Below are 27,966 nucleotides of genomic sequence, written 5' to 3'. Positions count from 1 at the left end.
TCTGCGGGGTGGGGCGAAGTTCACCGCCGGGCATGGGGCTGCGCCACCGGGCGAGCGAGGAGGAGGCCCGTGACCAGGCCAGGTAGGCCGGCCCGGGCCTGGGGCGCGGCGGGGGGCGCGGGCGGCTCTGGGGCCCAGCCGGGGACTCGGGGGGCCTGCCCGGGGCCTGCCCGAGCGAGGGGCTCTCCGGGGCGCTCGCAGCTACGAAGAGAAGCTACGAATGGAAGCGGCCGCGGGCAGGAGGAGGCTGGCACGGCGCACGCTGCGCTCCTGCAGGAGGGGCCCGGGCGCGCGCGCGCACACGCGCGGGGCTCCCACCCCGGTCACGCCACGCCACGCCACGCCACGCGCAGTCAAGGCCGCTCTGCCGCGCCCCCTGCACCCGCGCCCACGCCGGGCAGCGCCAGGGCAGCCGGGGCGTCTGCCCGGGGGAAGGGACCCTGGGGACCTTTGGAGAGGGGCTTCGCGGGGGTCGCGGCGCGGCTCCCAGCGCGGAGGCCGGGGAGCAGGTGGCGGGAGCCCGCGGGGCGCGCCCGGGCCGGGCCCCCCGCCCGCTGCGGACGCGTCCTGCGGCGCGCGACCCCTCTCGGGGGCCTGGGCGGCGGGGGGTCCCGGGCGCAGAGGGGGCTCCAGCCCGGAGCGCGGCCAGCCCGACCCGCAGACGCGCGGGCGAGCGGCGGGCAGCGGGGCGGGCCGGGCACGTCTCGGCCCCCCCCGCAGCCCGGCGCCCGCCCGCCCGCCCGCCCGCCGCAAACTTCCCCGCTAACGGCCGCGCGGCCTCAGTTTCCCCGCGCGCGGGCGCACGAGGCCGGACCCGCCCGCCGAGGCGCCGCCGCCGCCGCCGCCGCGGCCCCGCCCCGCCCCCGCGGGCAGCCAATCGGACGGCGCCGTCCGGGGGTGTGTCCCGCCCGGGGCGGCGGCCGGGGCCCGGGGCCCTGGCGGGGCGGGGCCCGCGCGGCGGGGGCGTGTCCGGGGCGTGGCGGGGCGTGCCCGAGGGCGGGCCCGGGGCGGCGCGGGGCGTGTCGGGGGCGGGGCCGGCCGGCGCGGGGCGGGGCGGGGGCGGGCCCGGCGGGGGCGCGGGCCGAGGGGCGGCGCGGGCCGCGGGGGCGCGGCTGGCACGGGCGCGGGGAGGCGGCGCCGGGCATGGGCAGGGGACGCGGCGGCCCCGCGGCGGGGGCAGCGGGCGGCGGGGGCGGAGGCGGCCGCTAGCGCCCAGCCCGGCGCCGCCTCCCTCGGCGCTCGCCCGGCGGACCGGCAGGCGGCGGACGCGGCCCCAGGTGCCCGGGGACGGGCGGGCGCGCGCGGGGGTCCGCGGCCGGGGCCTCCCGCGCGGGACCCCGGGCGGCGCGGACGGGGGAGGGGCGGGGGCCGCGCGGCGCCGGCGCCGGGCCGGGTGGGGGGCCGCGGGCCGGAGCCCCGGGGGTGCGGGGGTCCCCTGCCCCGGCGCCCCCCGACCGCAGCGGGGGCGCGCGGGGGTCGGGCCCGCGGGGACGTCGAGTCTGGGCCTCGCCCCTGCGGCTGCTGCTGGCGGCGCCCCCCGGCCCCCCCGAGATCCCCGGCCCGAAGGTCCCGGGTGTCCGGGAAGCTGCCCCCGCCGAGGGAGGGGCCCGCGCCCCTTGGACCGCCGCTCCCGCGTGCGCCCTGCCCCCTCCGGACACCCAGGCCTGCCCCCTGCCCGCCCCCCGCCCTCCCTCGAGGGGCGCCCGAGTCCGCGCGCGTGCTGACCCCGCTGTCACCCCGTCCCGAGAACGCGGCGTCCTGTTCTCCTGGCCTCCAGTTCAAGGGGGGTCCGCGCGCCCCTCTCCCCACCCCCCAGGCACCAGGCTGTGCCCAAGCAAAGCCCCTGAGCGCAGTGTCCGCTGCAGCCGGTGCCCTGGAACCCGCGGGGCAGCGGTGCCCGCGCCCCGAAGCCCCCTCCTCTCCCGCGCTGGGGTGGCCGCAGGGATTTCCCCGGGAGGGAGAGAAGGGTCATGGTGACTGCCCTCTCCCAAGGTGGTGGAGAGTTGGGGACAATCCAGAGGACAGATCGTGACCATTCCCTCCCGTACCTGCTGTCCCTCTGGCCGACTCCGAAGCCAGGAGACCAAGCGCCTTGTCGAAGGGAAGGGACGGGCACCGGGACGCTGAGCCACCCAGCAGGTAGGACTGAGAGGTTTGACACTTTCCTGGGGAGACCCGCGGCTTCCCCCGTTTCCCGTCCAGCGCCCTGGATGGCCCCTTTTGGGATGCAGTTCCCTCCTGACTTCGGGGGTTAGCGTGCAGGAATCCACTTGGGCACCACAAACCCCGTTTCTCCGAGGCCGCGGGTGGTGTGTAATTTAAGACAGAGATAACACAACTGTGAGAATGTTATTACTTAACCCGCGGGTTCCAGCCGCAGACTGGGGCAAGTCGGCACAGCCTTCCCGGCCCCTGCACGCGCTCCCCGAGTGGACGCGGAAAAGCTCCCAGAACTCAGCGCCGGCTGCCTCCGCCGGGCTCGCAGTGGAGGCCTCCCGGGGAGGGACAGTGGTCAGTGTCCTGGGAAGGGCGGGCAGGGAGCCCCACGCCGTTCCTTGGCCGTCGGGTCGGGGCATGTTCTGTGTCCCTTGAGCGCTCTCTGAGCTGCACGTGTGAGCCGTCCACTCCCTACTCCTCCTCCTTCAGGAGTCCTTGCTAGCAGGTGCCGGTCAAGCCTGGAAAGGGATTTTGAGCAGCGTGTGTGTGTGTGTGTGTGTGTGTGTGTGTGTGTGTGTGTGTGTCGGAGGAGGGCGCACGATCAGGGGACGTAGTTTCTTCTCTGCCAGTAGTTTTGTCATCTGCTTGGGTGACAATTCGGGTCGGAAATGATCCCTTATTAGGTGACCGCATGCTTCTCCTGCATCCTTCAGACGTCTGCACAGCGCTGCACGGGGCCTCACCGCCGGGGCCGTGGGTTCTGTTTGTGTTGTGTGCTCTGTGAATCTCGTCTGGGAGTGGAGGGCCGTTGCTCGGGGACAGGGACAGGACTGTGGAGGGTCCGAGTGGCAGATTTAGTCCCAGAGCACCAAGAGGAAGCAGATAATCCTTCTCTGAGAAGGTGGGTGGGGGAAGTCAGTGCTGAGGGTGTTGGCCCCGGGGGCGGCCTGTGTGTGCCTGGTGGACGGCCTCCCAGCCTCCCGCGGGACTCTCGGTGACAACTACCCAGGAACAGACTGGGAGCAGACCAGATGCCTCCCTTCCCCCTCAGTTCTGGGGGGGAATGTCTATGTGCTTGTGTATGAGTGTATTTGAGTGTGTGTGTGTGTGTGTGTGTGTGTGCGTCTAGGTGTGTACCTGCGTGATTGTGTGAGAGTGTCTGTGTGTATGAGAGTGTGGGTGTATGTGAGTGTATAAGGGTGAGCGGGTGTGTCTGAGTTTGGGGGTGTGTATAGGTGTATGTGTGTGTGAAGGTGAGTCTGTATGAATGGATGAGCATGTGTCTGTGAGTCCATGAGTGTGTATGAGGGTATGACTGAGCGTGTGTGAGTGTGATGCGTGTGTACGCGTGGGTGAGTATGCGTGTGCCTAGGTGTATGAGTGTACGAGTGTGACTGAGTGTGTGCACGAGTGTGGCTGTACGTTTGGAGGTGTGTGAGTGTCAGTGCATGTGTTGGAGTATGCGTGAGTATGTGAGTGTGAACATGAGAGGGGGTGGGGTGTACGTGAGTGGCTGGGAGTGCCAGGGTGAGCGTGCGCGTGAGAGTGTGAATGTGTGTTTGAGGGTGTTGTATGGGCGTGGGTAGGTGAGTGCGAGTGTGTGGGTTTATGAATATGTGTGTATGTGTGTTTGAGTGCATGAGTGTGTGTGAGTGTATGTGTGTGAGTGTGAATGGGAGTGTGTGTGTGTGTGTGTGTGTGTGCAGTGTGAATGGTGCATGTGATGGATTTATACCCACAGGCCGCATGCCTCTCCCTGCCCGGTGCCGAGCTCTCTGGCGAGCGTGGTGGTGGTGTGGCCTGGTGGTCTCTGTTTTCCCGCCTCACAAGGGCCCCATTTCCGTTTCTCGGCTTTGGCGCCTTTCGGTGCCTGACGGGGGTTGGAGAAGCCGTTTCTGTTGGCGAGATGGGCGCTCACCTCCCGGGCCTCACCTCCGTCTAGGGAAGCTCGGTGAGGATTGCTCCTTTCTGGCTTGACTGGCGCCAAGGGGAGATGTTGGGGCCACATCTGGTGGTGCCCGGAGGACCAGACGGTGCTGGGGACTGAGCCGGGGGGTGGCCATGTGGCCGCACGCACGCTGACCCCTGCCCCGTTGTGGCTCTAGCCCCTGAGGTGTCTCAGGCAGGAATCACACGCGGGAAGGCCCTGTGTCCCCGTGGTGCTCCCGGCGTGTGGGCGGATGGCGGCTCCGGGCAGGGCACGGGTGACGGCCGACCTGGGCCCGTCTGCTCACGTCGGGTCTCTGCCTCAAGAGAGTGACCCGCACACCCAGACAGCGGTGGTCCTCGTGCCCGTGAGGGCCCTGTCCCTGAGTGGCTTGGAGTGAGAGCCCCTGTGAGCTGGCCACAGTGCCCAGAGTCACCACGCTGCCCCAGCTCCCGCTCTGCCCAGGCCGGGGACACGGCTATGACGACCGGCATGGACACCGCAGGTGTGGCCGCGGCCACAGGGTGAGATTCCCTCCCAGCTCAGTGAGAAAGGGGGGACGGGGAGGCGGGGGTCAGCTGCTCGAGGCCAGGCGGGCCGGGGCCGGGCTGTGGGCTCTGTGGGAGGCTTCGATGGGGGGCGGCGGGACTCCAGCTAGCAGAGCGGCCGGTGGGCGGGAGCCCGCAGGAGGGCCGGGGCCCCGTTTCCCGCAGACTTCTGTAACTGAATAAGTCTGCGGCGGGGTGATAACACCCCAGGGCGACAGCCCGCCCCCCTCCACGACCCCACGAGTCAGGCGGGTGCTGTTCCCACAGGAGCGCGCGGCCCGGCCCTGTGAGCGCCTCTGAGGAGAGCCAGCCTCAAGGGGCCTCGGTGCAGCCAGTGGGAAGTGCCTGTGTGTGTGTGTGTGTGTCTGTGTGTGTGCATGTCTGTGTGTGTGTACCTTTGTGTGTGCCTGTGTGTGTACCAGTGTGCCTATGTGCCTGTGTGCGTATCTGCATGCCTGCACAGTGGGCAGTCGTGATTATGTGGACGGGGGCGTGGGAGTGGGTGTCCATCTGTGTGTGGGGTGTGTAGATGTGGCCTGAGTGCGTGTATGACAGAGCATGTCTGGAGTTCCCAGTGGCCATGGGGCCATGTCTGCTCCGACACGGCCCTCTTGGGTTCTGGGCCTCGCCAGGAGCCAGGGAACCGTCGTCCTGGGCACATGACCGCGGGGTACTGATTGCGGAGCGCCTGGGGCACCAAGTGCTGGGAGGCTGAGCCTGGGGTCACGTCAGGAAACCGTGGTTACGGGGGCGTCACTGTGAGGTACCCTGGCGGGAGGGGTGCTTGAGGCCTCTGGTTGTGTGGTGCCATGCTGCTGGGCATGATTATGGGGTACCTGAATGCCGGGGCACTGTACTTGTCGGGTTACCATGAACACCAGAGTTCTGCATTGAGGGGTACTGTGAATTCTGGGGTACTGTCGCTGTGGGGTACCATGGTCAGGTCATGAGGTGTGATGAGGGCTGGGGTAGTGTGGTAGTCAGGCTGCCGTGTGTACTGAGGTACCGTGATTGTGGGGTGCCATGATTAACTGGGTACCATGGTTGTGGGCACCTTGAATGTCGGGGTCCTGTGGCTGTGGGGTACTGAGCGCTGGGGTAATGTGGTTGTTGGTGGGGTGCCATCATTATCAGGGTACTGTGATTGTGGGTACTATGAGTACCAGGGTACTGTGGCCGCAGAGTACTGTGAATGCCCAAGTACTGTGGTCATGGAATACCATGATACTGTGTTTGTCGGGTACCATGAATGCCAGGGTACTGTGGTCCCAGTAACTGTGAATGCTGGAATATCATGGTTACGGGGTACTATGAGTATCAGGGTACTGTGAATTCCAGGGTACTCTGGGTGTGGGGTGCTGTGAATTCCAGGGTACTGTGGTTGTCAGGATACCATTATTACTAGGGTACCATGAGTACCAGAGTACTGTGGTAGTGAGGTACCATGAATGCTGGGGTACTGTGGTTTTAGGAGTGCCATCATTACCAGGGTACTGTGGTCACGGGGTACCATGAGTACCAGGGTACTGTGGCTGCAGCATACTGTGAGTGTGTGGTACTGTGAATTCCAGGGTATCATGGTCATGGGGTACTGAATACCAGGGCACTGTGGTTGCAGGGTACTGTGAGTACCAGGTACTGTGGCTACAGGGTACCGTGAGTACCAGGTACTGTGGCTGCAGGGTACTGTGAGTACGAGGTACCATGGCTGCAGGGTACTGTGAGTACCAGGTACTGTGACTGCAGGGTACTGTGAGTACCAGGTACTGTGGCTGCAGGGTACCGTGAGTACCAGGTACTGTGACTGCAGGGTACTGTGAGTACCAGGTACTGTGGTTGTGCAGTGCTGTGAATGCCGGGTATGGTGGTTGCTGGGTGCTGTCATTCCCAGGGGACCGTGAGTGCCTTTTGGCTTTCAGTAGCCTCGTGGCCCCCGGCAGGAGCGTCCCGGCAGCTCCCCGCCCCGGCCAGCACCCTCTTGCACGGGGCTCAGACCGTCCGGCTTTCTGCCCAGTGCCCTGTGAGGCCCTTTGCAGCCTCCCCTCGCCCGGCCATCCTCCCACCAGGATTAACCCTGCGGGGCAGCAGGTCCGCAGGCCCCGGGAGAGGTTCCTCTGCAGACAGACCTGGGCACGCGCACGGCCCCCACAAGCAGGCTCCGGGGACACTGAGGCAGGAGTTGGAGGAAATGCCGGACACTGGCCAGGCAGAAGAGGGTGCTGGACCCAGAGTGTCGGGAGCAGCTGGGGTCAGATCCTGGGGTGGAGAGTCGACCCCAGAGGGGCGGGACCGCCTGCGGGCGCTGGTGGCGGCCGTGAGAAGGGGAAGGTGACCGGCGCCAGGCACGGCGGGGAGCAAGCCGCTCCTACCCAGTGCGGTGGGGACACTGCAGGCTGGTCCCCTCCCCTGCCGTGGGCACCGGGGACGTCGCGGCGACGGCCGTGCGTGTGCCCAGGAGTGTGTGCTGGCAGCCTGGGCGGACACGGGGCTGAGAGAAACGAGAACCGCGAGGGCACAAACAGCCCAGGAAGCGGCTGTGGCCAGGCCTGGCCCGCAGAGTGTGGAAAGGCGGCAGCCCGCCAGCCACGCGCCGGCAGCGGACGGAGCCACGCGCGGCTGGCTTCAGGCCAGGAAGCCGCTTTCCAGAAGGTTCTGCAGAAGGCACCAGTGCTGGGTGTGGGATCAGATTGGCCGCGGGTTCCTCGAGAACTTTGGGGCACAAGAGTGAGCCGCAGAAGCAGAGACGTTAGAGGGGGCGGTGGGCCGTGCCCCCATCCCAGTGAGCGTGGCCTCTCCCCGTGGCCTCTCCCTATGGCTTCTCCCCGTGGCCTCTGTTCCGTGGCCTCCGCTCCGTGGCCAGTGCCAGTGACTTCTGCCAACCCTCTGCCACCCCAGCTGTGTTCGGGCCTGGTGAGCGCTGAGGGGCCGTCGTCAGAGCCGCGGCGTCCACGGAGGGATAGGAGGGGATTGGGGGAAGAAACGTCGAGAAGCCACCTGAAGGCAGGCCTGGCGTCTCGGTCTCCACTGCCCGTGGGACGGGCGGTTGACCGGGTCGGGGACGATGCTGGACTCTGAGGCGGCGTGAGTGCACCCGTGTGTGTTTCAGCGGGTGAGAGTGTCTCACAGGGCCTGTGTGTCAGTCGGTGTGTGTTTGGGTGTGTGAGCGCGTCTCTGTGTGTGTAGGAGTGTTGTCTTGTGTGATGGTGTGTCTAGGTGCTGGTATCTCTGTGTGATTGTGTGTCTGTGTGATGGGTTCTCTGATTGTGCTTCTCTGTGGAATGGCGTGTCAGTGGGACCATGTGTCTGTGGGATTGTGTGTCGTGGACGGTGTGTCTGTGGGATGGTGTCTCTGTGTGAAGGTGTGTCTCTGTGGGATGGTATCTGTGGACCACGTGTCTGTGAGACGGCGTGTCTGTGGGACCCCATGTTTGTGGGACCATGTGTCTGTGGCATCGTGTGTCTGTGGAACGTGGTGTCTGTGGGATGGTGGCTCTGTGTGAAAGTGTGTCTCTGTGGGATGGTGTCTGTAGAACCGTGTGTCTGTGGACCATATGTCTGTGGGACGTCATGTCTGTGGGACCGTGTGTCTGTGTGCCACCCTCAGAGCTGGTGCTGCCCCCGCCCTGGCCCCCTCTGCCTCTGCTGTCCCAGCTCACTGTCACCTGTGCCCTCCCCTCGGACCCTGGGAGCTTCAGAGCCAGGAACCCGACACACCTGGTTCTCGTGGCCCGGCCACGGGGGCTGGCATGTTGGACACACGGTCAGGCTGACTCTCGGCCTCGCCTGCAGATCTGAAGTCCCGTGCCTCGGTTTCCCCCTCTGCAGGCATGGCCGGGCTTGACCTTCTTGTGTCCTTGGCAGGCGTGCCCTCACTGCCCCGGCACCTGGTGGCCGCCTCGGGCCGCCCCTCGCTGCTGCTCCTGCACCCAGGCTCCCGTTTGCACCCGCCACTTCGGGGGCGCCCGGAGCCGCCTCCCAGCTCATCCCCCGCTCAGAGCTGTCTTCCCAGGGCCGCTTGTGGCGGTCACTGTCCCCCCCAGGGACAGACCCCGGGAGGCCGGAAGCCCTAATGTCTGTGGGGAACCACCCCGCGCCCCCTCCCGTGGAAAACTCCTGCCAGGATGAATCAGAGGCCACCTCCTTCAGGAAGCCTTCCTGGCCCTCCCTCCTGAAAGCTCTGGGCAGGCCCTTTGACCCCCAGACGGGGCTGTTGGGTGAGGCAGTGGCAGCTGGGATTTGAGGAGTCGGGTTCCGCCCATCCTCCCTCGCTCCCGAGCACGCCCGCACCTCTCTGTGCCGTGCCAGGAGGGCCACTCGCCCGTCAGCTCTCCGGGGCGCCGTGCTGTGGGTGGGCCCAGGGTGTGGCAGGAGTGTGCTCTGAGCAGCGGCTTCTGCAGGAAGTGAGGTGTCTCAGCGAACCTGCCCGTCGGTGGGTGGGACCCGCGCTCCCTCGGCCGCTTAAACCCTGGGACGGTTCCCGGGTTGGACAGGGCAGGCCCCAAGGTCACCGACAGCCGGACGCGTTCCCCCCGGCGGAGCAGAGCGGACGCGCCCTTCCCTGCACCGGGGCCTTTCCCCCAGCTGGCTGCGGTGCCCGTGTCCCCCGGGGCCCAGGTCTCGGGACGGCCGCAGGAGACCACGGTGGCCACGGTCCCTCTGGCAGTCGGGCACTTGGAGTGATCAGGAGCGTTTCCCTTAGGAAGAAAATTGATTCACAAAGTCAACAAGCGCCACCGCCCGGGCCGTCAGCCGCCCCGAGCAGAGGCGGGGTGAAGGGGAGGCGCCCATGGGACCCTCCGAGGGGCAGCGGCCAGGACAGAGCAGGGGATGTGGGGACACGGCCCATGGGGGCTGCCGCGAGAAGCCACGGGGGTCCAGAGCGTGGGCTGTGGGGGTCTCCGGACAGACGGGCCCTGAGGGTCTGCCGACGTGCTTTCCCAGCAAACTCGAGAATCCCAAGAAGCCCCCCGAGCAGAATTAAAAATACTTGGGGCTGGAGCGATAGATAGCACGGCGGGGAGGGCGTTTGCCTTGCACGTGGCCCGACCCTGGTTCGATTCCCAGCATCGCATAGGGTCCCCCCGAGCACTGCCAGGAGCGATTCCTGAGCGCAGAGCCAGGAGTCAGCCCTGAGCATCGCCAGGTGTGACCCGAAAAGAAAGACAAAAAAAAAAAAAATGCTATCGGCAAAAATCCATCCGTCGACGCACAGGAATGACGACTGGGGAGAGAAGGATGGACTGAGCAGATCGGAATTTGCGAAGGAAACGGCGTTGGGTTATCGCTCGCCGGTCAGGGGCGCATTCCTCGCCTACGCAAGGACCTGAATTTTGGTTCCCTGCCACCAGCAGCCCCACGCCCCGCCTCTGTCCTGCCCCACCAGCCAGGATCACGGGGCGCCCGCCCCGGGGGGTGCTGGCTACCTGTCTGCCACCTGCCAGGGCGTTGACCCGTCCCGGGGGCTGGCCGAGCATCTGGGCCCTGCGTGGGGGGCCTCTCTCTCCCCCCAACCCCCGAGGACTTCTCCTCGGAGGAGCGACCGGCCTCGTGGAGTTGGTTTCTCAGCCAGAACAACGCAAGCCAGAGAGCCATGGGGAAGCGTCTCCGTGCCAAAAGTTGGCTGGGTTCCGGGTGGACAAGGTTAGCTTAACATTTAAAAAGAAATCAAGCATTAAAAAAAAACAGAGGCCATGGCGAGGGGTAAGAGGCCCGGGGCGTGCAGGGGAGCCCACCGGGGCCAGCCGGGGAGCAGGCGTGAGACGCGCAACCCTGCCACGCTCCAGGGGAAGGGGCGCGGTGGGGACCCGAGCCCGGGACGCTGACAGCGGCTCCCGTGACCCCGCAGGGAGGCTCGAGCAAGGTTGAAGAAGCCAGTTGGTTCCCGAGCCCTTGGGGTCAGCGCTCCCCAAGCCGGTGGCCGGCGGAGAGGAGACTGAGGCACGTCGGCACGTGAACGGATCTGCCCACCCGGCTCAGCCGATCCCCGGGCCGACGGGAGCCGGCCCCCGGGTCAGCGCTGTCCCACCGGACTGAGGAGGTGAGTGTGCCAGCCACCGGCGTGCCAGGGAGCGCCCGCGGTCTGGGCTGTATGTAGCAGAGGTGCCCGAAACTTCTCGTTGGTGCGTTTGTTTGTTTGTTAGTGTTTAGGCCCCTTCGGCAGTGCTCGGGGACCCAGGAGGGTTCGAGCTCGGGTGGGCCACTCGCGAGGCCAGGCCCCACCTGCCCTGCCGTCCGTCCATCCCGCCCCGGAGACTCCTAAGTGTGACTCAGAGGCACCAGGACCTGGGAAGGAGAAGCAGAAGCCCAGAGCCAGCCGGGCCTTTGCACACGACTTTTCCTCACCCACAGAGGCCCACGGGGGGCCAGAGGGAGGGCTGGCTCTGGGACGGGGGGCTCTGGCCAGCCTGACTTGGTCCCCAGCACCCCCGGGGTCCCTCGCGCACCATCAGGACTGAGCCGCGAGCACTGTCGGGCATGGCCCCAAACCCGAGCTGAACAACGACAGCAACAGCAACAACAACAAAACGGGCCAATCGGGATCGCACACCTGGGAATGAAACTCGGGAAGGAGAAGAAGCAGCGCGACCTTTCCCCAGAAAGCCGCGGGGGGCGTGGGAGGACGGGAAACCCAGAGGGCGCCCGAGTGGGCGGGAGGCTGGTGAGTGGCAGGACCGGCTGGGGGGGCGCAGACACCCACCCGCCTGGCCCGGGGACCCCATGCCCCTGCGGTGCCTCCCGACAGGCTGGACCCTCACCGGGGCAGTCACGTCCTCCCCCAAATGTCCTCTGTGCCCAGACGTGAGGCTTCCCCCAGCCCTGCCGCCCCTGCGGTGACCCGGGCACGTCATGGGGGTGGGGGGCTGCTCCCGCGCGGGGGGCTCTGCGTCGGCCCCGTGGTGGGGGGAGGCTCTGGCCTGGGCTCGTTCCCTGCCCGTGAGAGGAGCCGGGCCTGCCGGGTCAATATTTATGAAGGGCCGCAGGGTCGGGCCCCTCCCAGGCGTGGCGGGCGCAGGAGCCCGGCCCCTCCCGCCGGTGCCCGGGCAGCGTTCCAGAGCCGAGGGGATGTGAGCCTGGTGGACAGGTGAGCCCGCGGCGGGGCCGGGCAGAGTCTGGCGGGAGTGACGGGGGACGGGCGCCCTGGGCCCGCGTGGGAGGGGCGTGGCAGCCGGGGCCGTGAGGACGCCAGCGTGGTGACCACCTGGGGGAGGCGGGCCCCTGGGACAAGGGGGCCCTGGCGTGTCCCTGCGAGCCCTGCAGGACAGTCCAGGGGGCGGGGGCAGGGAGCCTCTGCAGTGGGGAGGACGGGGCCGCTGGGCCCCCGCAGCCTGGCCAAGCCCCCCAGGACTGAGGCGCGGGGGGGGGGGTTGACGGGAGGCCGGGCCGGGGGCTGTGGGGACAGGGACACAGTTGTGCTGCCCTTGGGCGGCCGCCTGACCTTCAGGCTCTCATCTCAGTCTAACCTGCAAATCCGGGCACGGGGTGGGGGGGAGAGTGTGTGTGTGTGTGTGTGCGTGTGTGCGTGTGTGCGTGTGTGTGTGTGTGCGTGTGTGTGTGAGAGAGAGAGGGGGGGAGAGCATGTGACTGTGTGTGCAGGGGCACATGTGAGAGTGTCGTGTGCGTGTGTGAGCACATGCGTGTGCGGGGACCCCTATGAGTGTCATGTGCATGTGTGTGAGCACATGTGAGGGTGTGCAGGGGCACATGTGAGACCGTCGTGTGCATGTGTGTGTGCACGTCCGTGAGCACATGGGCGCAAACGTGTGAATGTGTGTGTACGTGAGCACGTGTGGGCGCGGGCATATGTGTGCCTGTGTGAGCAGGCATGTGCAGGCGTGTGTCGGGTGGGGGTTGGTCTGCGTTCGAGGGGGCGCCTGGCAGGTGCGAGTCCGTGGGGTGGGGGAGGGGAGCGCGGCAGGGTCCAGGCTGTGCGGGGCAGCTCTGCCCTGTCAGGGCCGGTCTCCCGGAGGAGACGGAGGCCCGGGTGCCCCGGGACCCTTCGTGCGGCGTGGAGTGGGTCCCCGGCCAGCCCGCGGCTGTGTCCTCAGTGCCCAGGAGCCGCCCCCTGTCCCCACGCAGGACTCGGGGCCCCTTGGTCCACGTGTCCCTCCCGGCTGCCGTCTTCCTTGGTTTTTTTTAAGCAGTTTTCTTGGGCGGGGTTGGGGGTCTTTGGGCCTTACTCCTGCTGGGGGGACTCAGGGGGACCCTCTGCGGTGCCGGGGATCAAACCTGAGCTGGGCCCTGCGAGGCCAGTGCCCTCCCCGCCCGCGGGCCCCCACCCTGGCTCCTCAGCCAGCTGTCAGACCCGGCGCCCGACCCCTCGAACCCGCGGCCCTGCCAGGGGCCGTCCAGTGGCCAGACCACAGCCCAGGGGCAGCCCAGCAGGGAGCTCCTGGGGCTGCCCGGGGACCCCGAGGCCGCGTGGGGCTGCAGCCCAAGTGTGTCCGTGACTGTGGCGGGAGAGGCCAGGGCAGGGCAGGGCTGGGGAGTGAGCGAGGCCGGCCCCGAGTGGCCGCCCCAGGGCTGGGGCCTCTCTGGCTGATTCCCGGCCGTGTGGCGCCGTGGATGGGCCCCTCCCCTGCACTCCCACCCAGACCTCAGGGCCAGGGAGACAGGCTGGGCTTGTGGGCACACACACGGACGTGACACACAGACACACACGCCCGCACACACTGTCTGGTTCCGAGCCACTGAATGGAAGGAGTGGTTAAGCACGACGCCCTGTGTGCCGAGAGCAGTGCCTATGGGTCAGGGCTCTGGGTCAAGGGTCCCCCGGTGTGCGTGGGCATGTGGGAGCAAGTGTATGTGTTGGGGGGTCCTGCCGTGCTGTGTGTGTGTGAATGTGTGTGTCTGTGTGAGTCTGTGTGTTGGGGGGTTCTGACATGCTGTGTGAGTGTATATGTGTGAGTGTGTGTGTGAGTGTGTGTGTGTGTGTTGGGGGGTCCTGCCGTGCTGTGTGTGTGTGTGAATGTGTATGTGTGAATCTGAGTGTGTGTTGGGGGGTTCTGACATGCTGTGTATGTGTGTGAGTGTGTCTGTGTGTATGAGTGTGTGTCTGTGTGTGTCTGTGTGTGAGTGTGTCTGTGTGAGTGTGAGTGTGTGAGTGTTTCTGTGTGTGGGCGGCATGTCTCTGTGTGTCTGTGTCCGAGTGTGTCTGTGTGTGTCTGTGTCTGTGTGTGAGTGTGTGTGTTGGGGAGGTCCTGCCGCCTCCTTGTGCATGTGGAACCCGGGACTGCAGGCCCTCATGTTGGGGTCCAGCCCCTGCAGGCCTCCCCCCCGACCCGCGTCTGTCTTTCTCGGTGGTCACTCCCAGCAGCTGTGAGACCGTGCCCAAGCTCCGTGCCCCTTCCCGTGCGGGACCCCGGACTGCGCCCACACTGGGCCCCGGCGGCCCCTCCCCATGCGTCGCTGGGTCCTCTCCCTCCCCCAGCCTGTCTCCCCCGTGCGTGGGGCTGGACCTTGGCTGGACCTTGCAAATCGCCACTGTTACTGCTGATGCTTGTGTGGGTGCCTGTGTACGTGTGTGCATGTGTGTGCATGTGTGTGTCTGTGCACACGTGTGTCTCTGTGCACATGTATGTGCCTGTGTATGTCCTGAAATGCATCTCAGCCTTCTCCCCCCTGGCTCCCCATGGCGGTTGGCGTCTCCAGGGCTCTGCCTGCCTCTACCGTGGGCGCCCGTTGTGCTGGCACCACGTGACAAAAGGGCCGTCGCTCACACGCTGAGGGCTGTGTGGGTGTCAGGGCCCCGGGTCTGTGGCCCGAGGCTGTGGCCTGCCCCCAGCCTCTCCCCTCCTCTCTGAACCGAGCCTTTCTGTGGGCGCTGGAAGCCTGAGACGGAGGCGTGCCCACGGCGTGCCCAGCGGCTCTGGCCATCTGGGACCCAGCCCACTGCTGGCCGAGCTGCAGCCAGGACTCAGGTGCAGGCCCCAGCATCACCCGCATGGCCGTCCCAGAGAAGGGCCGTCACGCCTGTCCATGGCCCGCTGGGTTGCCTGCCCCCTGCCTGGGCGGCTGCCGAGCACCAGGGTTCGGCTCGGGTCCCTCAGCACACGGGGCGCGGGGCCACTGCCCACCCTCTCCACGGCCACAGTGCGGCCTGCCTGGCGGCTAGTGTGGTCAGTGCCGCTGGGGCTGTGGCCGACGTGGTGGTGACCGTCCCTCCTGAGGGCCGGGGTGAGCCCTGCCCAGTGCGCCCCGTGCCCTTGACCTTGGCCCCCCAAGGTCACACGCTGGCCCCAGACCCTGTGCCCGCCCGCCCAGGTCTCAGTGGCCCCCGCGCCCCCACCCTGCTCCCCGCAGGCTCTGGGCTCGCTCCCACCCACGGGGCTCTGGCCACACCCTTTCTTTCACCCACCCCCGCCCCGCCAGCTTTATCTTCCGCGTGTCTGGGGTGACTCTGGGGCAAAGTCCACCCCTCACCCCACCGCGCCTGGCGGCACCCGCCCACCTGCAGACTCATCCTTTCACTTTGCACCGGGCTCCCTGGAAAGTGCTCCCAGGGCAGGAGGCAGCTTCCCCCACCTGGGGGTGACTGGCCTGCACCCATGCGGGGTCAGCAGGGCGTGTGGGACTCAGGCAAGTGACCACGGTGAGGCCGTGGCGAGGGACCCCGGAGAGGCGCCCACCCCACCGGACTGGGGGGCCCTGGGGTGCAGTGGGAGCCACGTGCTCGGGGGGGGCTCTCTCCTCGTGCCCACTGTGCCCACCTGCACTGCGGGTCCCCCCGGACTCAGCGCGGCGTCCCTCCCTAGAACCTTCCCTGAGTCCCACGAGCACTTGCCCTGGTTGGCCAGGCCCTCCCTGGACGAGTCGCTGAGTCTGACCATGCCCCCTTCATGGGGCTGGGCGTGACGACACTCGGCCCGCGGGAGCCCCAGCTCTAACCCCTGACCGGCACGGCCACGGGCGCCACTGTGTGGCCTTCCCCTTTCTCCCCCGCATGTGTGAAGCCCGGTGTGCGGTGTGGGGGGCTTGGCCATGGTGGGGGGGTGACCTGGTGTGGGCCCCAGGGGCTCCCCAGGGCATGGGCTGGGCCCTGCAGGCGTGCGGACAGGTCAGCGCTGTGGCCAGTGTCTGTGCGGGGCACCTGGGAAACAGCCGGCTGGGCGTGCCAGGCTGAGTGCCACAGCCTGTGTGTGTGTGTGTGTGTGTGTGTATGTGTGAGAGCCCGTGGGTCTGTGTATGAGCCCGTGTGTGTGTGAGACCATGTGTATGTGTGAGCCCGTGTGTGTATGTATGATCCCGCGTGTGTGAGCCCGTGTGTGTGTGTGTGTGTGTGTGAGCCCGTGGGTCTGTATGTGAGCTCATGTGTGTGTATGCACCCATATGTGTGTGTGAGCCCGTGTGTGTGTGTGTCCATGTGTGTGTGCCTGTGTGTGTGAGCCCGTGTGTGTGTGAGCCTGTATGTGTGTGTGTGCCTATATGTGTGTGCCTGTGTGTGTGTGTGTGTGTGTGTGAGTGACCCCGTGTGTGCATGCAGGCAGACAAGTGCCCCACCCCGTGCGGTGGCCTCACCCCTGTCCGCAGTGTGCCTGCTGCCCTTTCTGTCCCCGTGTCCCTGGACCCGCTGGCCAGCTGGGGTGTGGGTGCCCAGCCGGGACCCTTGGGGGCGGGTGGGGTGCGCTGCCTGCCGCCGAGGCCCCGCCGTGCTTGGTGGTCTGGGCACGGGGGGCCAGAGCCGGGTCGGGGCTGGTGTCCGGGTGACCCTCACGCCCATGCGCCGTCACCTGTCACCCACTGAGGCCCTGCGAGGGCTCCCCAGGTCCCCGCCTACGCGTCTCCCAGCCCTTGGGCTCTGCGGCTCGGGCCCACGGGGCTGGCACACGCCTTCCCCCACTTGGCGGCCAAGGCTGGGCGGGGGAGGGACCCCTCGGGACGTTCCAGCTCAGGGCAGGCCCGTGGCTCCCGGCCCCGCCCCTCCCGCACCCGGTCCCGTGGGAGCCTGTGGCTGTCCGCCCACTCTCCGCCTCCTTTCTCCGGCTCTCGCTCCTCCCTCTTCCTTCCTCCGTCCCTTTCTCTGTGTGGCTCTGGGTTTTGGGTCCACGCCCGGCAGTGCTCAGCGGGTGCTCCTGGCTCTGTCTCCGGGGTCACTCCTGGACCCTGCTGGTGCCGTGTCAGCTGCACGCCAGGCAGTGCCCTGGTCACTCCTCTCCACCCCCCGGGACCACTTTAGCTCCTCAGGGTGCGTCGTGACGAGGCCGGCGGCCCCCCAACGCCGTCTCCGGCCATCACGACGGGTCTGTAGTGACCGGCCAGAGCAGCTCGCCGGGCCTGGCTGGCCCCACGAACAGTCACACGGGGTCAGACTTTCCCTCCTGCCCACAGCCCGGGCACCCCCGGGGGACTGGCTTTGGTGTTGAAACACTCACACACGTACACAAGCACACACACATTCACACTCACCTGTGTGGACACACACTCACAAATACACTCACACACATAGGTTCCCTCGCACACTCTTACACATATGTACCCACCCACCGACTCACATACTCCGTCATGTTCCCGCTCGTAAATACACACGTACACTCACAGTCACCCTCATATACACACGCGCGCACACTGACACACATTCACACTCATCTCACACACGCACACACCCATTCACACACACTCATATTCACACTCATACATGGTCACGTTCACTCTCAGATTCCATGGACTCACACCTACACATAATCATCCCCACATCCTACACACAGTCACACACACCCACACGTACTCAGATGCACACTTACACACATGTTCGTGCACACTCGCATAGACCCACAAACCACACACACAAACACTTCTAGATACACACATACACACATTCAGACATGCACACGGTCACACACTCATACATTCATACACTTACAAGCTCACACACACACACACACATTGCATTCTGCACACAGCCTGAAGCGAGGACACACACCCACACACACACACACACCCACACAGTCATGTTCCTCCCTGGATCCTGGTTGGTGGCCATAGCGCCCATCCCTGCCATGTGCACGGACCGTGTCCCTCCTGGGTCTCTGCCCTGCCCTCGTGGAGCCAGGAAGCTGGTGCCCACATGCCTGCCAGCCGCCCACTCCCTCCCAGGTGCCCGGCCCCGCGTGTGCTGCAGGCTGGGCGGGTGCAGGGGCATCTGCATGGACGGGCGTCCCTCCCCTCACCGCTGCCCTCCGTCCCCCCAGGTCAGCGCGCCCTGCGGGAAGCCCAGGCACCATGGTGGACACGGAGAGCCCGCTGTGCCCGCTGTCCCCGCTGGAGGCCGACGAGCTGGACAGCCCGCTCTCCGAGGAGTTCCTCCGGGAGATGGGCAACATCCAGGACGTGGCCCCGGGCGTGGGCGAGGACAGCGAGGGCAGCTTCGGCCTGGCCGACTACCAGTACCTGGGGGACGGGCCCGGCTCCGAGGGCTCCATCGTCACGGGTGAGTGAGCGCGGCCGGAAGGGGCGGAGACAGATGCGGGTCGGGGTCTGGGAGCGCGGGTCGGCGTGGGAGTCTGGAACCCGGGTCCTCACAGTCTCGGGATGCCCTGAGCCGAGCGGGTGGCCCGGGTGCGGGCTCCACCCAGGAGCTGCCCGTCCCGAGGGGCGCTTACACGGCCCCGCTCGCCCCCAGACACCCTCTCGCCGGCCTCCAGCCCCTCATCCGTCACCTGCCCGGCGGCTCCCGGGAGCACCGAGGAGCAGCCCAGCGTGGCCCTGAACATCGAGTGCAGGATCTGTGGGGACAAGGCCTCCGGCTACCACTACGGGGTGCACGCGTGCGAGGGCTGCAAGGTACGGGGCCCCGCCCTCCCCGCGCCAGGAAGTGACGGGTGGGGGGGGAGGACACGGGCCGTGGCGGGCCCTGCGCCCCGGGAGCTCGGCGGCTGCTGCCTGTGTCCCCTGGAGCGGGTCATGGTCTTTCAAGGTATCGGGGTGGGGGGTGCGAGCGTGTGTGGGGGTGTGTGGACGTGTGGGTACCTGCTTGTGTATGTGCATGCATGAGTGGGTGACTGTGCACATGTGGGTGTGTGTATGCGTGTGCGTGTGTGGGTCCGTGCTCGTGCGTGTGTGTGTGTGTGCCTCTATGTGTGCCTGTGTGAACGTGCGGGTGTGTGCTCAGGTGTGTGTGTGCTTGTGAGGATGTGTGCTTGGGTGCTTGCATGTGTGCGTGTGAACATATGTGGGTGGGTGCACATGCGTGCATTTGTGTGTGCATGTGTGGGTGTGTGCTCATGCGTCTGCACACATTTGGGTGTGTGCTTGTGTGTGTGTGTATGTGTGTGCATGTGTGAACATGCAGGTGTGTGCTCAGGTGTGTGTGCTCGTGTGAATGTGTGCTTGGGTGCGTGCATATGTGTGTGTGAATGCATGGGTGGGTGCACATGCGTGCGTGGGTGTGTGCTGCTGTCGGTGTGTGCTCGAGTGGGTGTGTGCGTGCATTTGCGTGCACGTGTGGGTGTGTGATCGTGGGGGTTTGAATAGATGTGTGTGTGCACGTGTGGGTGTGTGCTCCTGTGGGTGTGTGCTCAGGTGTGTATGTGTGTGTGCACGTGTGGGTGTGTGCTCCTGTGGGTGTGTGCTCAGGTGTGTATGTGTGTGTGCATGTGTGGGTGCATCCTCATGGGAGAGTGAATCGATGTGTGTGTGTGTGCGTGCTCATGTGTGTGTGTGCGTGTGTGTGTGCGCATGTGCGTGTGTGTGTGTGTGTTGAGCCACAGCTCACGGTGCTTAGGCCCACTCCGGACAGCTCACCCTCCTGGAGGGTCTCGGGGACCCTCTGCAGCTCCAGGGCCTACCCTGGGTGTCCTCAAGGCCGCGCATCCCCCTACTGTCTTTCCACCCCGGGTTCTTCGCAGGAAGATGAGCCCCCGCCCCTGCCGAGGGCCCCCTAGCTCTGGAGAGAAGGTCGGGGGGGGGGCTTGGCGGGAGGCCCAGCAGGGCAGGCGCTCGGGGCTCGGCCCTGGGCTCGTCTCCTCCTCTGCTGGGGTCCCCGTGCGCCCCTCGCCCTGACCTCGCCTCTGGTCTGCGGGGAGTTGGGGGGCGGGTCTGGCGGAGTCCTGCAGCCCCCACCTCTGGCCTGCTCTGTCCTCGCGCGTGGACACAGCCCCTGTCCCCCTCTCTGTGCTTGTGGGGGGCGGTGGCAGGTCTGCGCCCAGGAAACTCATCCTGCCGCGCGGCCATTGGCCCCATCTCAGGGAAACCCAAACAACCGCTCCCAAAGGGCTCCTGCCCCCTCGGAGGGTCCCGGGTGCCACTGCCCACCCGCTCGCACCAGGCGGCCTGCAGGCCACACGGGTGAGGAGCAGACACTCGGGGGGATGCCGCAGGTGGCACTGCCCCCCACGTGAGGCCCCGGGAGCCCCGCACCAGCCCCTGCTCCTGCTCTTCCTGGGACCTCCCCTGGAGGTCTCCTCTGGACCCCCGCCCGCGTCCCCCGGGGCCGCCGTGCCCTCTGACACCACCGGGCGGCCGCTCCCGTCTCCAGGGCTTCTTCCGGCGCACCATCCGGCTGAAGCTGGTCTATGACAAGTGTGACCGCAGCTGCAAGATCCAGAAAAAGAACCGCAACAAATGCCAATCCTGCCGCTTCCACAAGTGCCTCTCGGTCGGGATGTCCCACAACGGTGGGTGAGGCGGCAGGAGCCGGGGCGGGAGGGAGGCGGAGGCCCTGGGAGCCCCCTGCTGCCCCTCCTCCCGTGTCTCCTCGCTACTGTCTTCCACGGGGCTCGGGGACCACCCCCCGGTGATGCCCAGGCTGACTCCCGGCTCGGTGCTCAGGGGTCAGTCCTGCCGGGCCTTGGGCGACCACACCGGGTGTCCAGCCGCGTGCACGGCCAGTGCCCTCCCCGCCGTGCCCAGGAGAAGCCAGGGGTGTGTCCAGGTCTCCGGTCCGCGGGGGATGTTGGACAGGAAGCCCAGGGTGACCCTGCCCTGGACAGCCGTGGGGAGTGTGGTCTGACCTCAGACCTTCCAAACACAGAAAATCTGCCCCCAGACTCCCCCCGGAGGGGGCTGGCGGCGAGCGGCGTGGGGAGGGAGTCGGCAGTGCCCCCCGCCCCGGCCCGGGGCTCACCTCCCCTCCCCCTGCCCCCCCCCCCCACAGCCATCCGCTTCGGGCGGATGCCCAGGTCCGAGAAAGCGAAGCTGAAGGCCGAGATCCTCACGTGTGAGCAGGACGCGGAGGACGCTGAGACGGCCGACCTGCGCGGGCTGGCCCGGCGCATCCACGAGGCGTACCTGAAGAACTTCAACATGAACAAGGTCAAGGCCCGCGTCATCCTCGCCGGCAAGACCAGCAACAACCCGGTGGGTGCCGGGGGGCTTGGCGCTGGCAGCGAGGGCAGGGCCTTGGGGCAGCCCCCCGACCCAGACTGACCTCCAGGCAGGAAAAGAAACAACCCCCTCCTCCCGGCGGGCTCTCAGGCTGCGCCCACTTGCCCCTGCCTGGGCCAGGCCTGGAAGTTGGCGTCTCTCAAGAGCCCAGTGCTCGGGTTCGAGCCTCCGCAAAGCCCTCTGCAGCCACACGGTCACACGGCTGTGGTGAATGACCCACCAACCAGCTTCCTCCAGGAGCACAACCCGAGTGTGTTTGTGGATGGCGGCAGGGGCAGGGCCACACCCGGCAATGCTCAGGGTGTCCCCCGGGTTCTGTGCTCGGGAATCTCTCCTGGCGGTGCTGGGATCCGACCCGGGGGTGGCCGCAGGCTGGCCAGCCCCTTGGTGCTTGTTTGGAATCACGCCTGTGTGTCTGCGTTTGGCTCTGCTGGGCCACTCGGGGTGGTGCTCAGGGCCGAGTCCTGGCTCCGGGCTCAGGGCTCACGCCTGGTGGTGCTCAGGGGAGGCCAGGCGGGGCCTCGAACCAGGGCCGGCTGCATGCGAGGAAGTGCCTCCCCCCTCATGCTGTTTCTCCGGCCCTAAGCCCCGGTTCTGGTGCCCAGAAATGAGCCCGCGCTGTGCCACCCCAAGGCAGCATCCGCCCTGAGACTGCAGCCCGCCCCGCCCTGCCACCTGCGCTCTCGGGGTGCTGCGGGCAGAGTCCTTGATGGCCAGCAGGACCCCCCGGCCCACCAGCCCAGCTGCCCCATGAGACCCCCTCCCCATGTCCGGGTCCCCCCTGCCAGGGAGACCTCAGAGCTGCCCTGGTGGGGTGGGGTGGGGTGGGGTGGGGTGGGGGTGCCCAGGGATCTGGTGAGACCCCGAAGTGAACCCAACCCACACTCACGCGTGAAGCGGTGAGGTGTCACACCCACCCGCGTTTCTAAAGGGGCCCTGACTCACCGCGCGGTGGCCAGTCGGGTCTCAGAAGCCACCCAGGGTGCCTGTGCCACGCCCCTGAGCCCCCCCCGACACGTCCCCCTCACTGGTACACGGTCCGACGGGCTCCGTCCTGTGGGGGTGGGTCAGATCGGAAGCCCCCAGAGGCCGTGGCTCTGGGCAGGAAGTGGGACCAGGGCGAACGGCCTGTAGCCCAGGATGCTGGTTCTGGGCTGTCCCACGGACCCGGGGTTTGCCCACAGGGGCACAGCCATGACCTTCCCCAGCTGCCCGTGCCTCGGGCAGCGATGTAGTGCACACAAAGGGCACATGCAAGGGGCCTGTGGTCACAGCCTTGAGGCGTCGGGAGACGGGCGCTGTCCCGGGTGTCGGTGCTGGTGTTCGGGCGTCCCGGCACACCCGAGCCCGACGTCCCCCCGACCCACGCCTCCCCCTCCCCCCAGCCCTTCGTGATCCACGACATGGAGACGCTGTGCATGGCCGAGAAGACGCTGGTGGCGCAGCTGGTGGCCGGCGGGGGCATCCAGCACAAGGAGGCCGAGGTGCGCATCTTCCACTGCTGCCAGTGCACGTCCGTGGAGACGGTCACGGAGCTCACGGAGTTCGCCAAGTCCATCCCGGGCTTCGCCGGCCTGGACCTCAACGACCAGGTGACGCTGCTCAAGTACGGCGTGTACGAGGCCATCTTCGCCATGCTGTCGTCCGTCATGAACAAGGACGGCATGCTGGTGGCCTACGGCAGCGGCTTCATCACCCGCGAGTTCCTCAAGAGCTTGCGCAAGCCCTTCTGCGACATCATGGAGCCCAAGTTCGACTTCGCCATGAAGTTCAACGCCCTGGAGCTGGACGACAGCGACATCGCCCTCTTCGTGGCGGCCATCATCTGCTGCGGGGGTGAGTGGCCGCGAGCGTCGCGGAGGGGGCCCCCCTCTCTCCCCAAAGCCCGCCCAGAGCCATATGTGTAGTGGGGAATCTTAACCTCGCATCTTTTTTTCTTTTTTCTTTCTTTTTTTTGCTTTTTGGGTCACACCCCGCAATGCTCAGGGGTTCCTCCTGGCTCTGCACTCAGGAATGACTCCTGGCGGTGCTCGGGGAACCCTATGGAATGCTGGGAATCGAACCCAGGTCGGCCGCGTGCAAGGCAAAGACCCTCCCCGCTGTGCTATCGCTCCAGCCCCTTGATTTTGATTTTTTTTTTTTAGCTTTTTGGGTCACACCCAGCGATGCTCAGGGGTTCCTCCTGGCTCTGCACTCAGGAATCACCCCTGGCGGTGCTCGGGGGACCCTATGGAATGCTGGGAATCGAACCCAGGTTGGCCACGTGCAAGGCAAAGACCCTCCCCGCTGTGCTATCGCTCCAGCCCCTTGATTTTGATTTTTTTTTTTAGCTTTTTGGGTCACACCCCGCAATGCTCAGGGGTTCCTCCTGGCTCTGCACTCAGGAATCACCCCTGGTGGTGCTCGGTGGACCCTATGGGATGCTGGGAATCGAACTCGGGTCGGCGGCATGCAAGGCAGACGCCCTCCCCACTGTGCTATCGCTCCAGCCGCTTAACCTCAGATCTTAACGCATGCTAGGGGCGCCCGGGCCGGCCACAGTGCACGCGGGCGCCCTTCCGTGGCTGAGTCTGCGCGAGTCCGGGCAGGGCCAGCCTTGGCCGCGGGAAGGCGAGTCCGGGCGGGAAGTCCGGCCTGTCTGCCCGCGGCTGGCACAGACGCCCACATTCTTGGCCCGTGTCACGTTCCTTTAAATAGGCCTGACCGGCCCCCAGAAGGTCACCCTCTACTGTAAACTCAGCCGACCTTGGGGAGCCCGGCCCAGACGGGCCCCCCACTGGCCCTCCACGGTCCCTCCGCCCCCTGGGCTCCTCCCTGAGCCCCCTCTGCCGGGCACCCCGCGCTCAGGCATAAGCACAGTGGCCATGCTGTCCCCCCACCATCTGTCACTGTGGGCCAGCCACGGGTGGGAGCTCAGCCTTGCGCCAGGAGGAGCAGCTCCGAGAGCCGCGGTATCCGCAGGATGCAGTGGGGAGGTCGGGGAAGGGGGACTTAGAATCCCACCTGTCTCTGCTTAAACACCTGCTCTCAGGCAGAACCAGGACAGCCGGGAGGGTGCCATCCCCAGCGGGGTTCCATCCCCCGCACCCCACACGGTCCCCCAAGCCTGCCAGGAGTGATCCCTGAGTGCAGAGCCAGGAGTCAGCCCCTCAGCAACCGCCGGGTGTGGCCCAAGCCCCCTCCCTGCCAAAAAAAAAAACCCAACGCCACTTAGTCACGTCTATTTTATATCAGAGACTCAACGGGCACAGCGCCGCCTCAGCTACCCTTTCGGAGACCCTGGTCGGGCGGGGGCTCTCCGAGGAGCACTGAGTGTCCAGTCCCGCGTGGGAGCACTAGAGGCCCCGTGTGCTGACTCCGCCCCAGGCTGGTCCTGGCCTCGCACCCCGGCTCGGCCTCCCCCGTCTTCCTCCTGTCCCCGGACCCCCGGCTGGGCCCGACTGGAAGGCGCCGGGCTACCCTGGGTCTGCCCGATGGGAATGTTGGCACGGCCCAGCGGGAAGTTTGCCCGCCCGTCTGCTGCTCCCTGCTCGCCTTCCCTCCCTGCGAGGGTCCCGAGTGTGAGGGTCACTAATGTGGGGCCCCGCCTGCCCTCCTGGGCTCTCCGGGAAAGCCGGGTGCGGGCTGGCAAGGCTGGTGCTGGGCGGGTGGGCGCGTGTGGACATGTGGGCGTCGAGACCCCCCTCCCCGCCCTGCGCCCCCACCCCCGCGTGCATCCGTGCGTCCGTGCGCGCATGTCTGTGCGTCTGTACACAGGTCCGTGAGTGCGCGCGCAGGTCGGCTTGTCCATCAGTGAGTCGATATGTCTGTGCACGTCCGTGCGTGGTTCCGTGCACGTGTCTGTGCATCCACGCGAGGCTCTGTGCGTCTGTGCGCGGGTCCGTGCGTGCGCGTCCATCCGTGGGTCTGTGCCTCTGTGCGCGTCCATGTGTGGTTCTGCGCACGCGTCAGTGCATCTGCACGGCTCTGTGCGTCTGTGCGCGGGTCCGTGCGTCCTGCGCGGGTCTGAGCTTGCGTGTGCACGTCCATGCGCGGGTCCTTCCGTCCGTCTGCGTGCGTCCATGCGCGGGTCCGTGCGTCCGTACGCGGGTCTGTGCGCATCTGTGACCATCTGTTCGTGCGCTGTGCGCGCGTTTGCGCATCCGTGCGCGAGTCCGTGGTTCTGTGCGCGGGTCTGTGCGTCCGTGCGCGGGTCTGAGCATGCGTGTGCGTGTCCGTGCGTCCGTGCGCGGGTCCTTCCGTCCGTGTGCGCGGGTCTGTGCGCGTTCGTGCATGGGTCCGTGCGTCCGTACGCGGGTCTGTGCGCGTCTGTGCGCGCGTCTGCGCATTCGTGCACGGTTCCCTGGTTCTGTGCGCGGGTCTGTGCGTTCCTGCGCGGGTCTGAGTCTGCGTGTGCGCGTCTGTGCATCCATGCGCGGGTCGTTCTGTCCGTCTGCACGGGTCTGTGCGTCTATGCGCATCAGTGCACGGGTCCGTGCGTCCGTACACGGGTCTGAGTGTGTGTGTGCGCGTCCGTGCGTGGGTCCTTCCGTCTGTCTGCGCGGGTCTGTGCGTCTATGCGCATCAGTGCACGGATCCGTGGGTCTGTGCACGGGTCTGCGCATGCGTGCGCGGGTCTGCGCGTCCGTGCGTGGGTCTGAGTGTGCGTGTGCATGTGCGCGTCCGTGCGTCCGTGCGCGGGTCTGTTCGTCTATGCGCATCAATGCGCGGGTCTGTGCGTGCGTCTGCACATCCGTGCGCGATTCCGTGCTTTTGTGCGTCCGTGCGCGGGTGTAAGTGTGCGTGTGCGCGTCCGTGCGCGGGTCCTTCTGTCCGTCCGCAGGGGTCTGTGCGTCTATGCGCATCAGTGCACGGGTCCGTGCGTCCGTACGCGGGTCTGCGTGCGTGTGTGCGTGTGCGTGTCCGTCCGTCCGTCTGCGCGGGTCCGTGCGGTCAGGCGCGCGTCCGAGCGTGCGTGCGTGCGTGTGTGCGTGCGTGCGTGCTCTCGGCCTCAGGCGCACCCCTCTGTTTCCCCCCGGGGCAGACCGGCCGGGCCTCCTGAACGTGGCGCACATCGAGAAGATGCAGGAGGGCATCGTGCGCGTGCTGCAGCGGCACCTGCAGAGCAACCACCCCGACGACGCCTTCCTCTTCCCCAAGCTCCTGCAGAAGCTGGCCGACCTGCGGCAGCTGGTCACCGAGCACGCGCAGCTGGTGCAGGTCATCAAGAAGACCGAGTCGGACGCCGCGCTGCACCCGCTGCTGCAGGAGATCTACCGGGACATGTACTGAGCCCGCGCGCCCCGCCGGCCGCCTCGGAGAGGCCCCGACGCAGCGCGCGCGCGCGGACAGCGGGCGGTCAGCGGCCCGAGAGCCAGGAGGGGGCCGGGCCCGCGCTGGTGGCCGGGGCGACTCCCCGCCCCCGCCCCTTCCCACGCCCGCTCCTGGGTCGGTTCAGAAAACTAATCAGCACTTTTTTTTTTTTCGTTTTGTTTTTAACTCTTATAATCCTTTTGATCTAGATGTTTCCAAGGAGAGGGGTCTGAGAGCAGCCGCCTACTTATTGGGGAGACTCTGATTCTTTGTCCTGGATTCCAGGAAGGCGCCCTCCACACTGCCCCCCCCACAGGCCCGGGCACCCTCGAACCCCGTGTGGGACCCCGTGGGGGTACAGCATTCGCTGATTCGTTGAATCAGAGAAGCCGGACCCGGGTTTGCGGGGATTCCCTAGAACCCCGCTGCCTTGGGGCCCTGGCCAGCTGCCTGCTCGGGTGCAGGTGGGTGTCTCCGTGAGCAGGAACCGGCTCCCCAAGGCCCTCCCCCAAGACCCCCCTCCTCTCCTCCCACACCGGGACCCACCCCGGCCGCCCAGGGAGGCTGTTTGGGGCCACCCCAGTGTTCTTAGGGACAAAGTAATAAGTTCCCGAGGGGTCAGGCAGCTCCCTGGCCCCTGCTGTGTTGCCTTGTAAAAGATGCAGCTTTATTATTTTTTTAATTATTATTATTGTTCTGCGACTCTTGGTGGTTGCACCGGGAGCAGAGGCATCAGGACCGTGAGCGGGGCGTTGCCGGGCTCTCAGGGTGCCCGCCCACTGGCCATGGGCCACGATCACACTCAGTTTTGTAGGTGGCCCCCTTTCCCGCAGAGACCACCAGTCGCACCTCTTGGCCCTCTGTGTCTGCCGCTGCCCTCGGCCTCGCGGGCTTGGGGGTCGCGTGGACCATTTGCACCAGGAAATTGCCTTTTTTTGTTGTCCGCTGTCTTGGAGAAGTGGACCCAGGAGAGACTCGCCAGCCGTCCAGCACCGACGTGGCCATCTCGGAACACTCGGGATGACCCTCTGACCCTCCGCACGGGCCCGGAATGGCCCGACGAGGCAGCGGCCACAGGAAGAACAAAATAACAGCAAAGAATCAGAGGGAAGGTGTCCAGATGTCCTGGGAGAGAGCGCGGGGAGAGGCTCACGGGGCTAGAGGGAGCCCATGGCCCCCTGACAGGTTCTGGAAGCTTCCAGCCCTCTACCACGTGGTCATGGGAACATGGCCCGGCCCTGTCTCCCTCCACTCGAGGCCAACAGTGTCCAGCTCCTCCAAGCCACCCACTGCCCCCCTGGCCGCTGTCTGAGGGCTGCTGGGTCCCGGGGCCGTGGGCAGGGACACTCCTCCAAGGGCCCCTCCAGGTGCCACCACTTGGGGAGCCGAGACTTGGTCCCCAGGACACACAGGGACACGCAGACAACACCAGTGCTCTGGGCGGAAGCCAGGCCCTGGCCTTGTGGTTCCGGGGACTCGGACGGACTCACGGCTACCTCAACCACGCGTCCCGGCACCACGAGAAGGCCCCAGGGCCGTGTCACGCACGCCGCCAGGCCACCTCTGCTGGCCCCCGACCCCGGAGATGCTGTGGCGGGGGGGGGGGGGGGCGTCGGCGTCCACGGTGCCTCTGGGTCACTCTCTGGCCGTTGCCACATTCTTCGTGGCCTCCGACTTTGAGTTTGTGGTACCAACGCAGGCGCCACCCTGACCCGGGGTGCGAGG

General features: G+C 66.7%; 2 protein-coding genes across 3 annotated transcripts in view; one reads left to right on the top strand and one right to left on the bottom strand.

Moving 5' to 3' along the window:
* On the top strand, positions 1-26,806 carry PPARA (peroxisome proliferator activated receptor alpha). Of its 2 annotated transcripts, none has more exons than XM_056107099.1 (8): positions 1-82; positions 1,993-2,139; positions 17,817-18,055; positions 18,248-18,408; positions 20,102-20,240; positions 20,720-20,922; positions 22,335-22,785; positions 25,973-26,806. In XM_056107099.1, the coding sequence occupies exons 3-8, from the start codon at positions 17,848-17,850 to the stop codon at positions 26,218-26,220; spliced, it is 1,410 nt and encodes a 469-aa protein (XP_055963074.1). In that variant the 5' UTR covers positions 1-82; positions 1,993-2,139; positions 17,817-17,847; the 3' UTR covers positions 26,221-26,806. The 2 variants fall into 2 exon arrangements, with proteins under 2 accessions (XP_055963074.1, XP_055963075.1); XM_056107100.1 differs by lacking the exon at positions 1-82 and adding an exon at positions 1,207-1,277.
* The window catches only part of CERK (ceramide kinase), a 161,279-nt gene continuing 153,986 nt past the window's right edge, over positions 20,674-27,966 (bottom strand). Inside the window, exon 14 of the mRNA XM_056107096.1 lies at positions 20,674-20,684. The gene's annotated coding sequence lies outside the window, so the exon portion shown is untranslated. The remainder of the gene's footprint in view (positions 20,685-27,966) is intronic.

The sequence above is a fragment of the Sorex fumeus genome, unplaced genomic scaffold (genome assembly GCF_029834395.1).
Source record: "Sorex fumeus unplaced genomic scaffold, SorFum_2.1 ptg000153l, whole genome shotgun sequence".
Lineage (NCBI taxonomy): Eukaryota > Metazoa > Chordata > Mammalia > Eulipotyphla > Soricidae > Sorex > Sorex fumeus.
This window is presented reverse-complemented; position numbering and strand designations above follow the sequence as displayed.

Coding starts and splice junctions, on each gene's coding strand:
- PPARA (XM_056107099.1), top strand. CDS start 17,848: ATGGTGGACACGGAGAGCCCGCTGTGCCCGCTGTCCCCGCTGGAGGCC. Junction 18,409..20,101: donor ACGCGTGCGAGGGCTGCAAG/GTACGGGGCCCC, acceptor TCCCGTCTCCAG/GGCTTCTTCCGGCGCACCAT. Junction 20,923..22,334: donor GCAAGACCAGCAACAACCCG/GTGGGTGCCGGG, acceptor CCCTCCCCCCAG/CCCTTCGTGATCCACGACAT.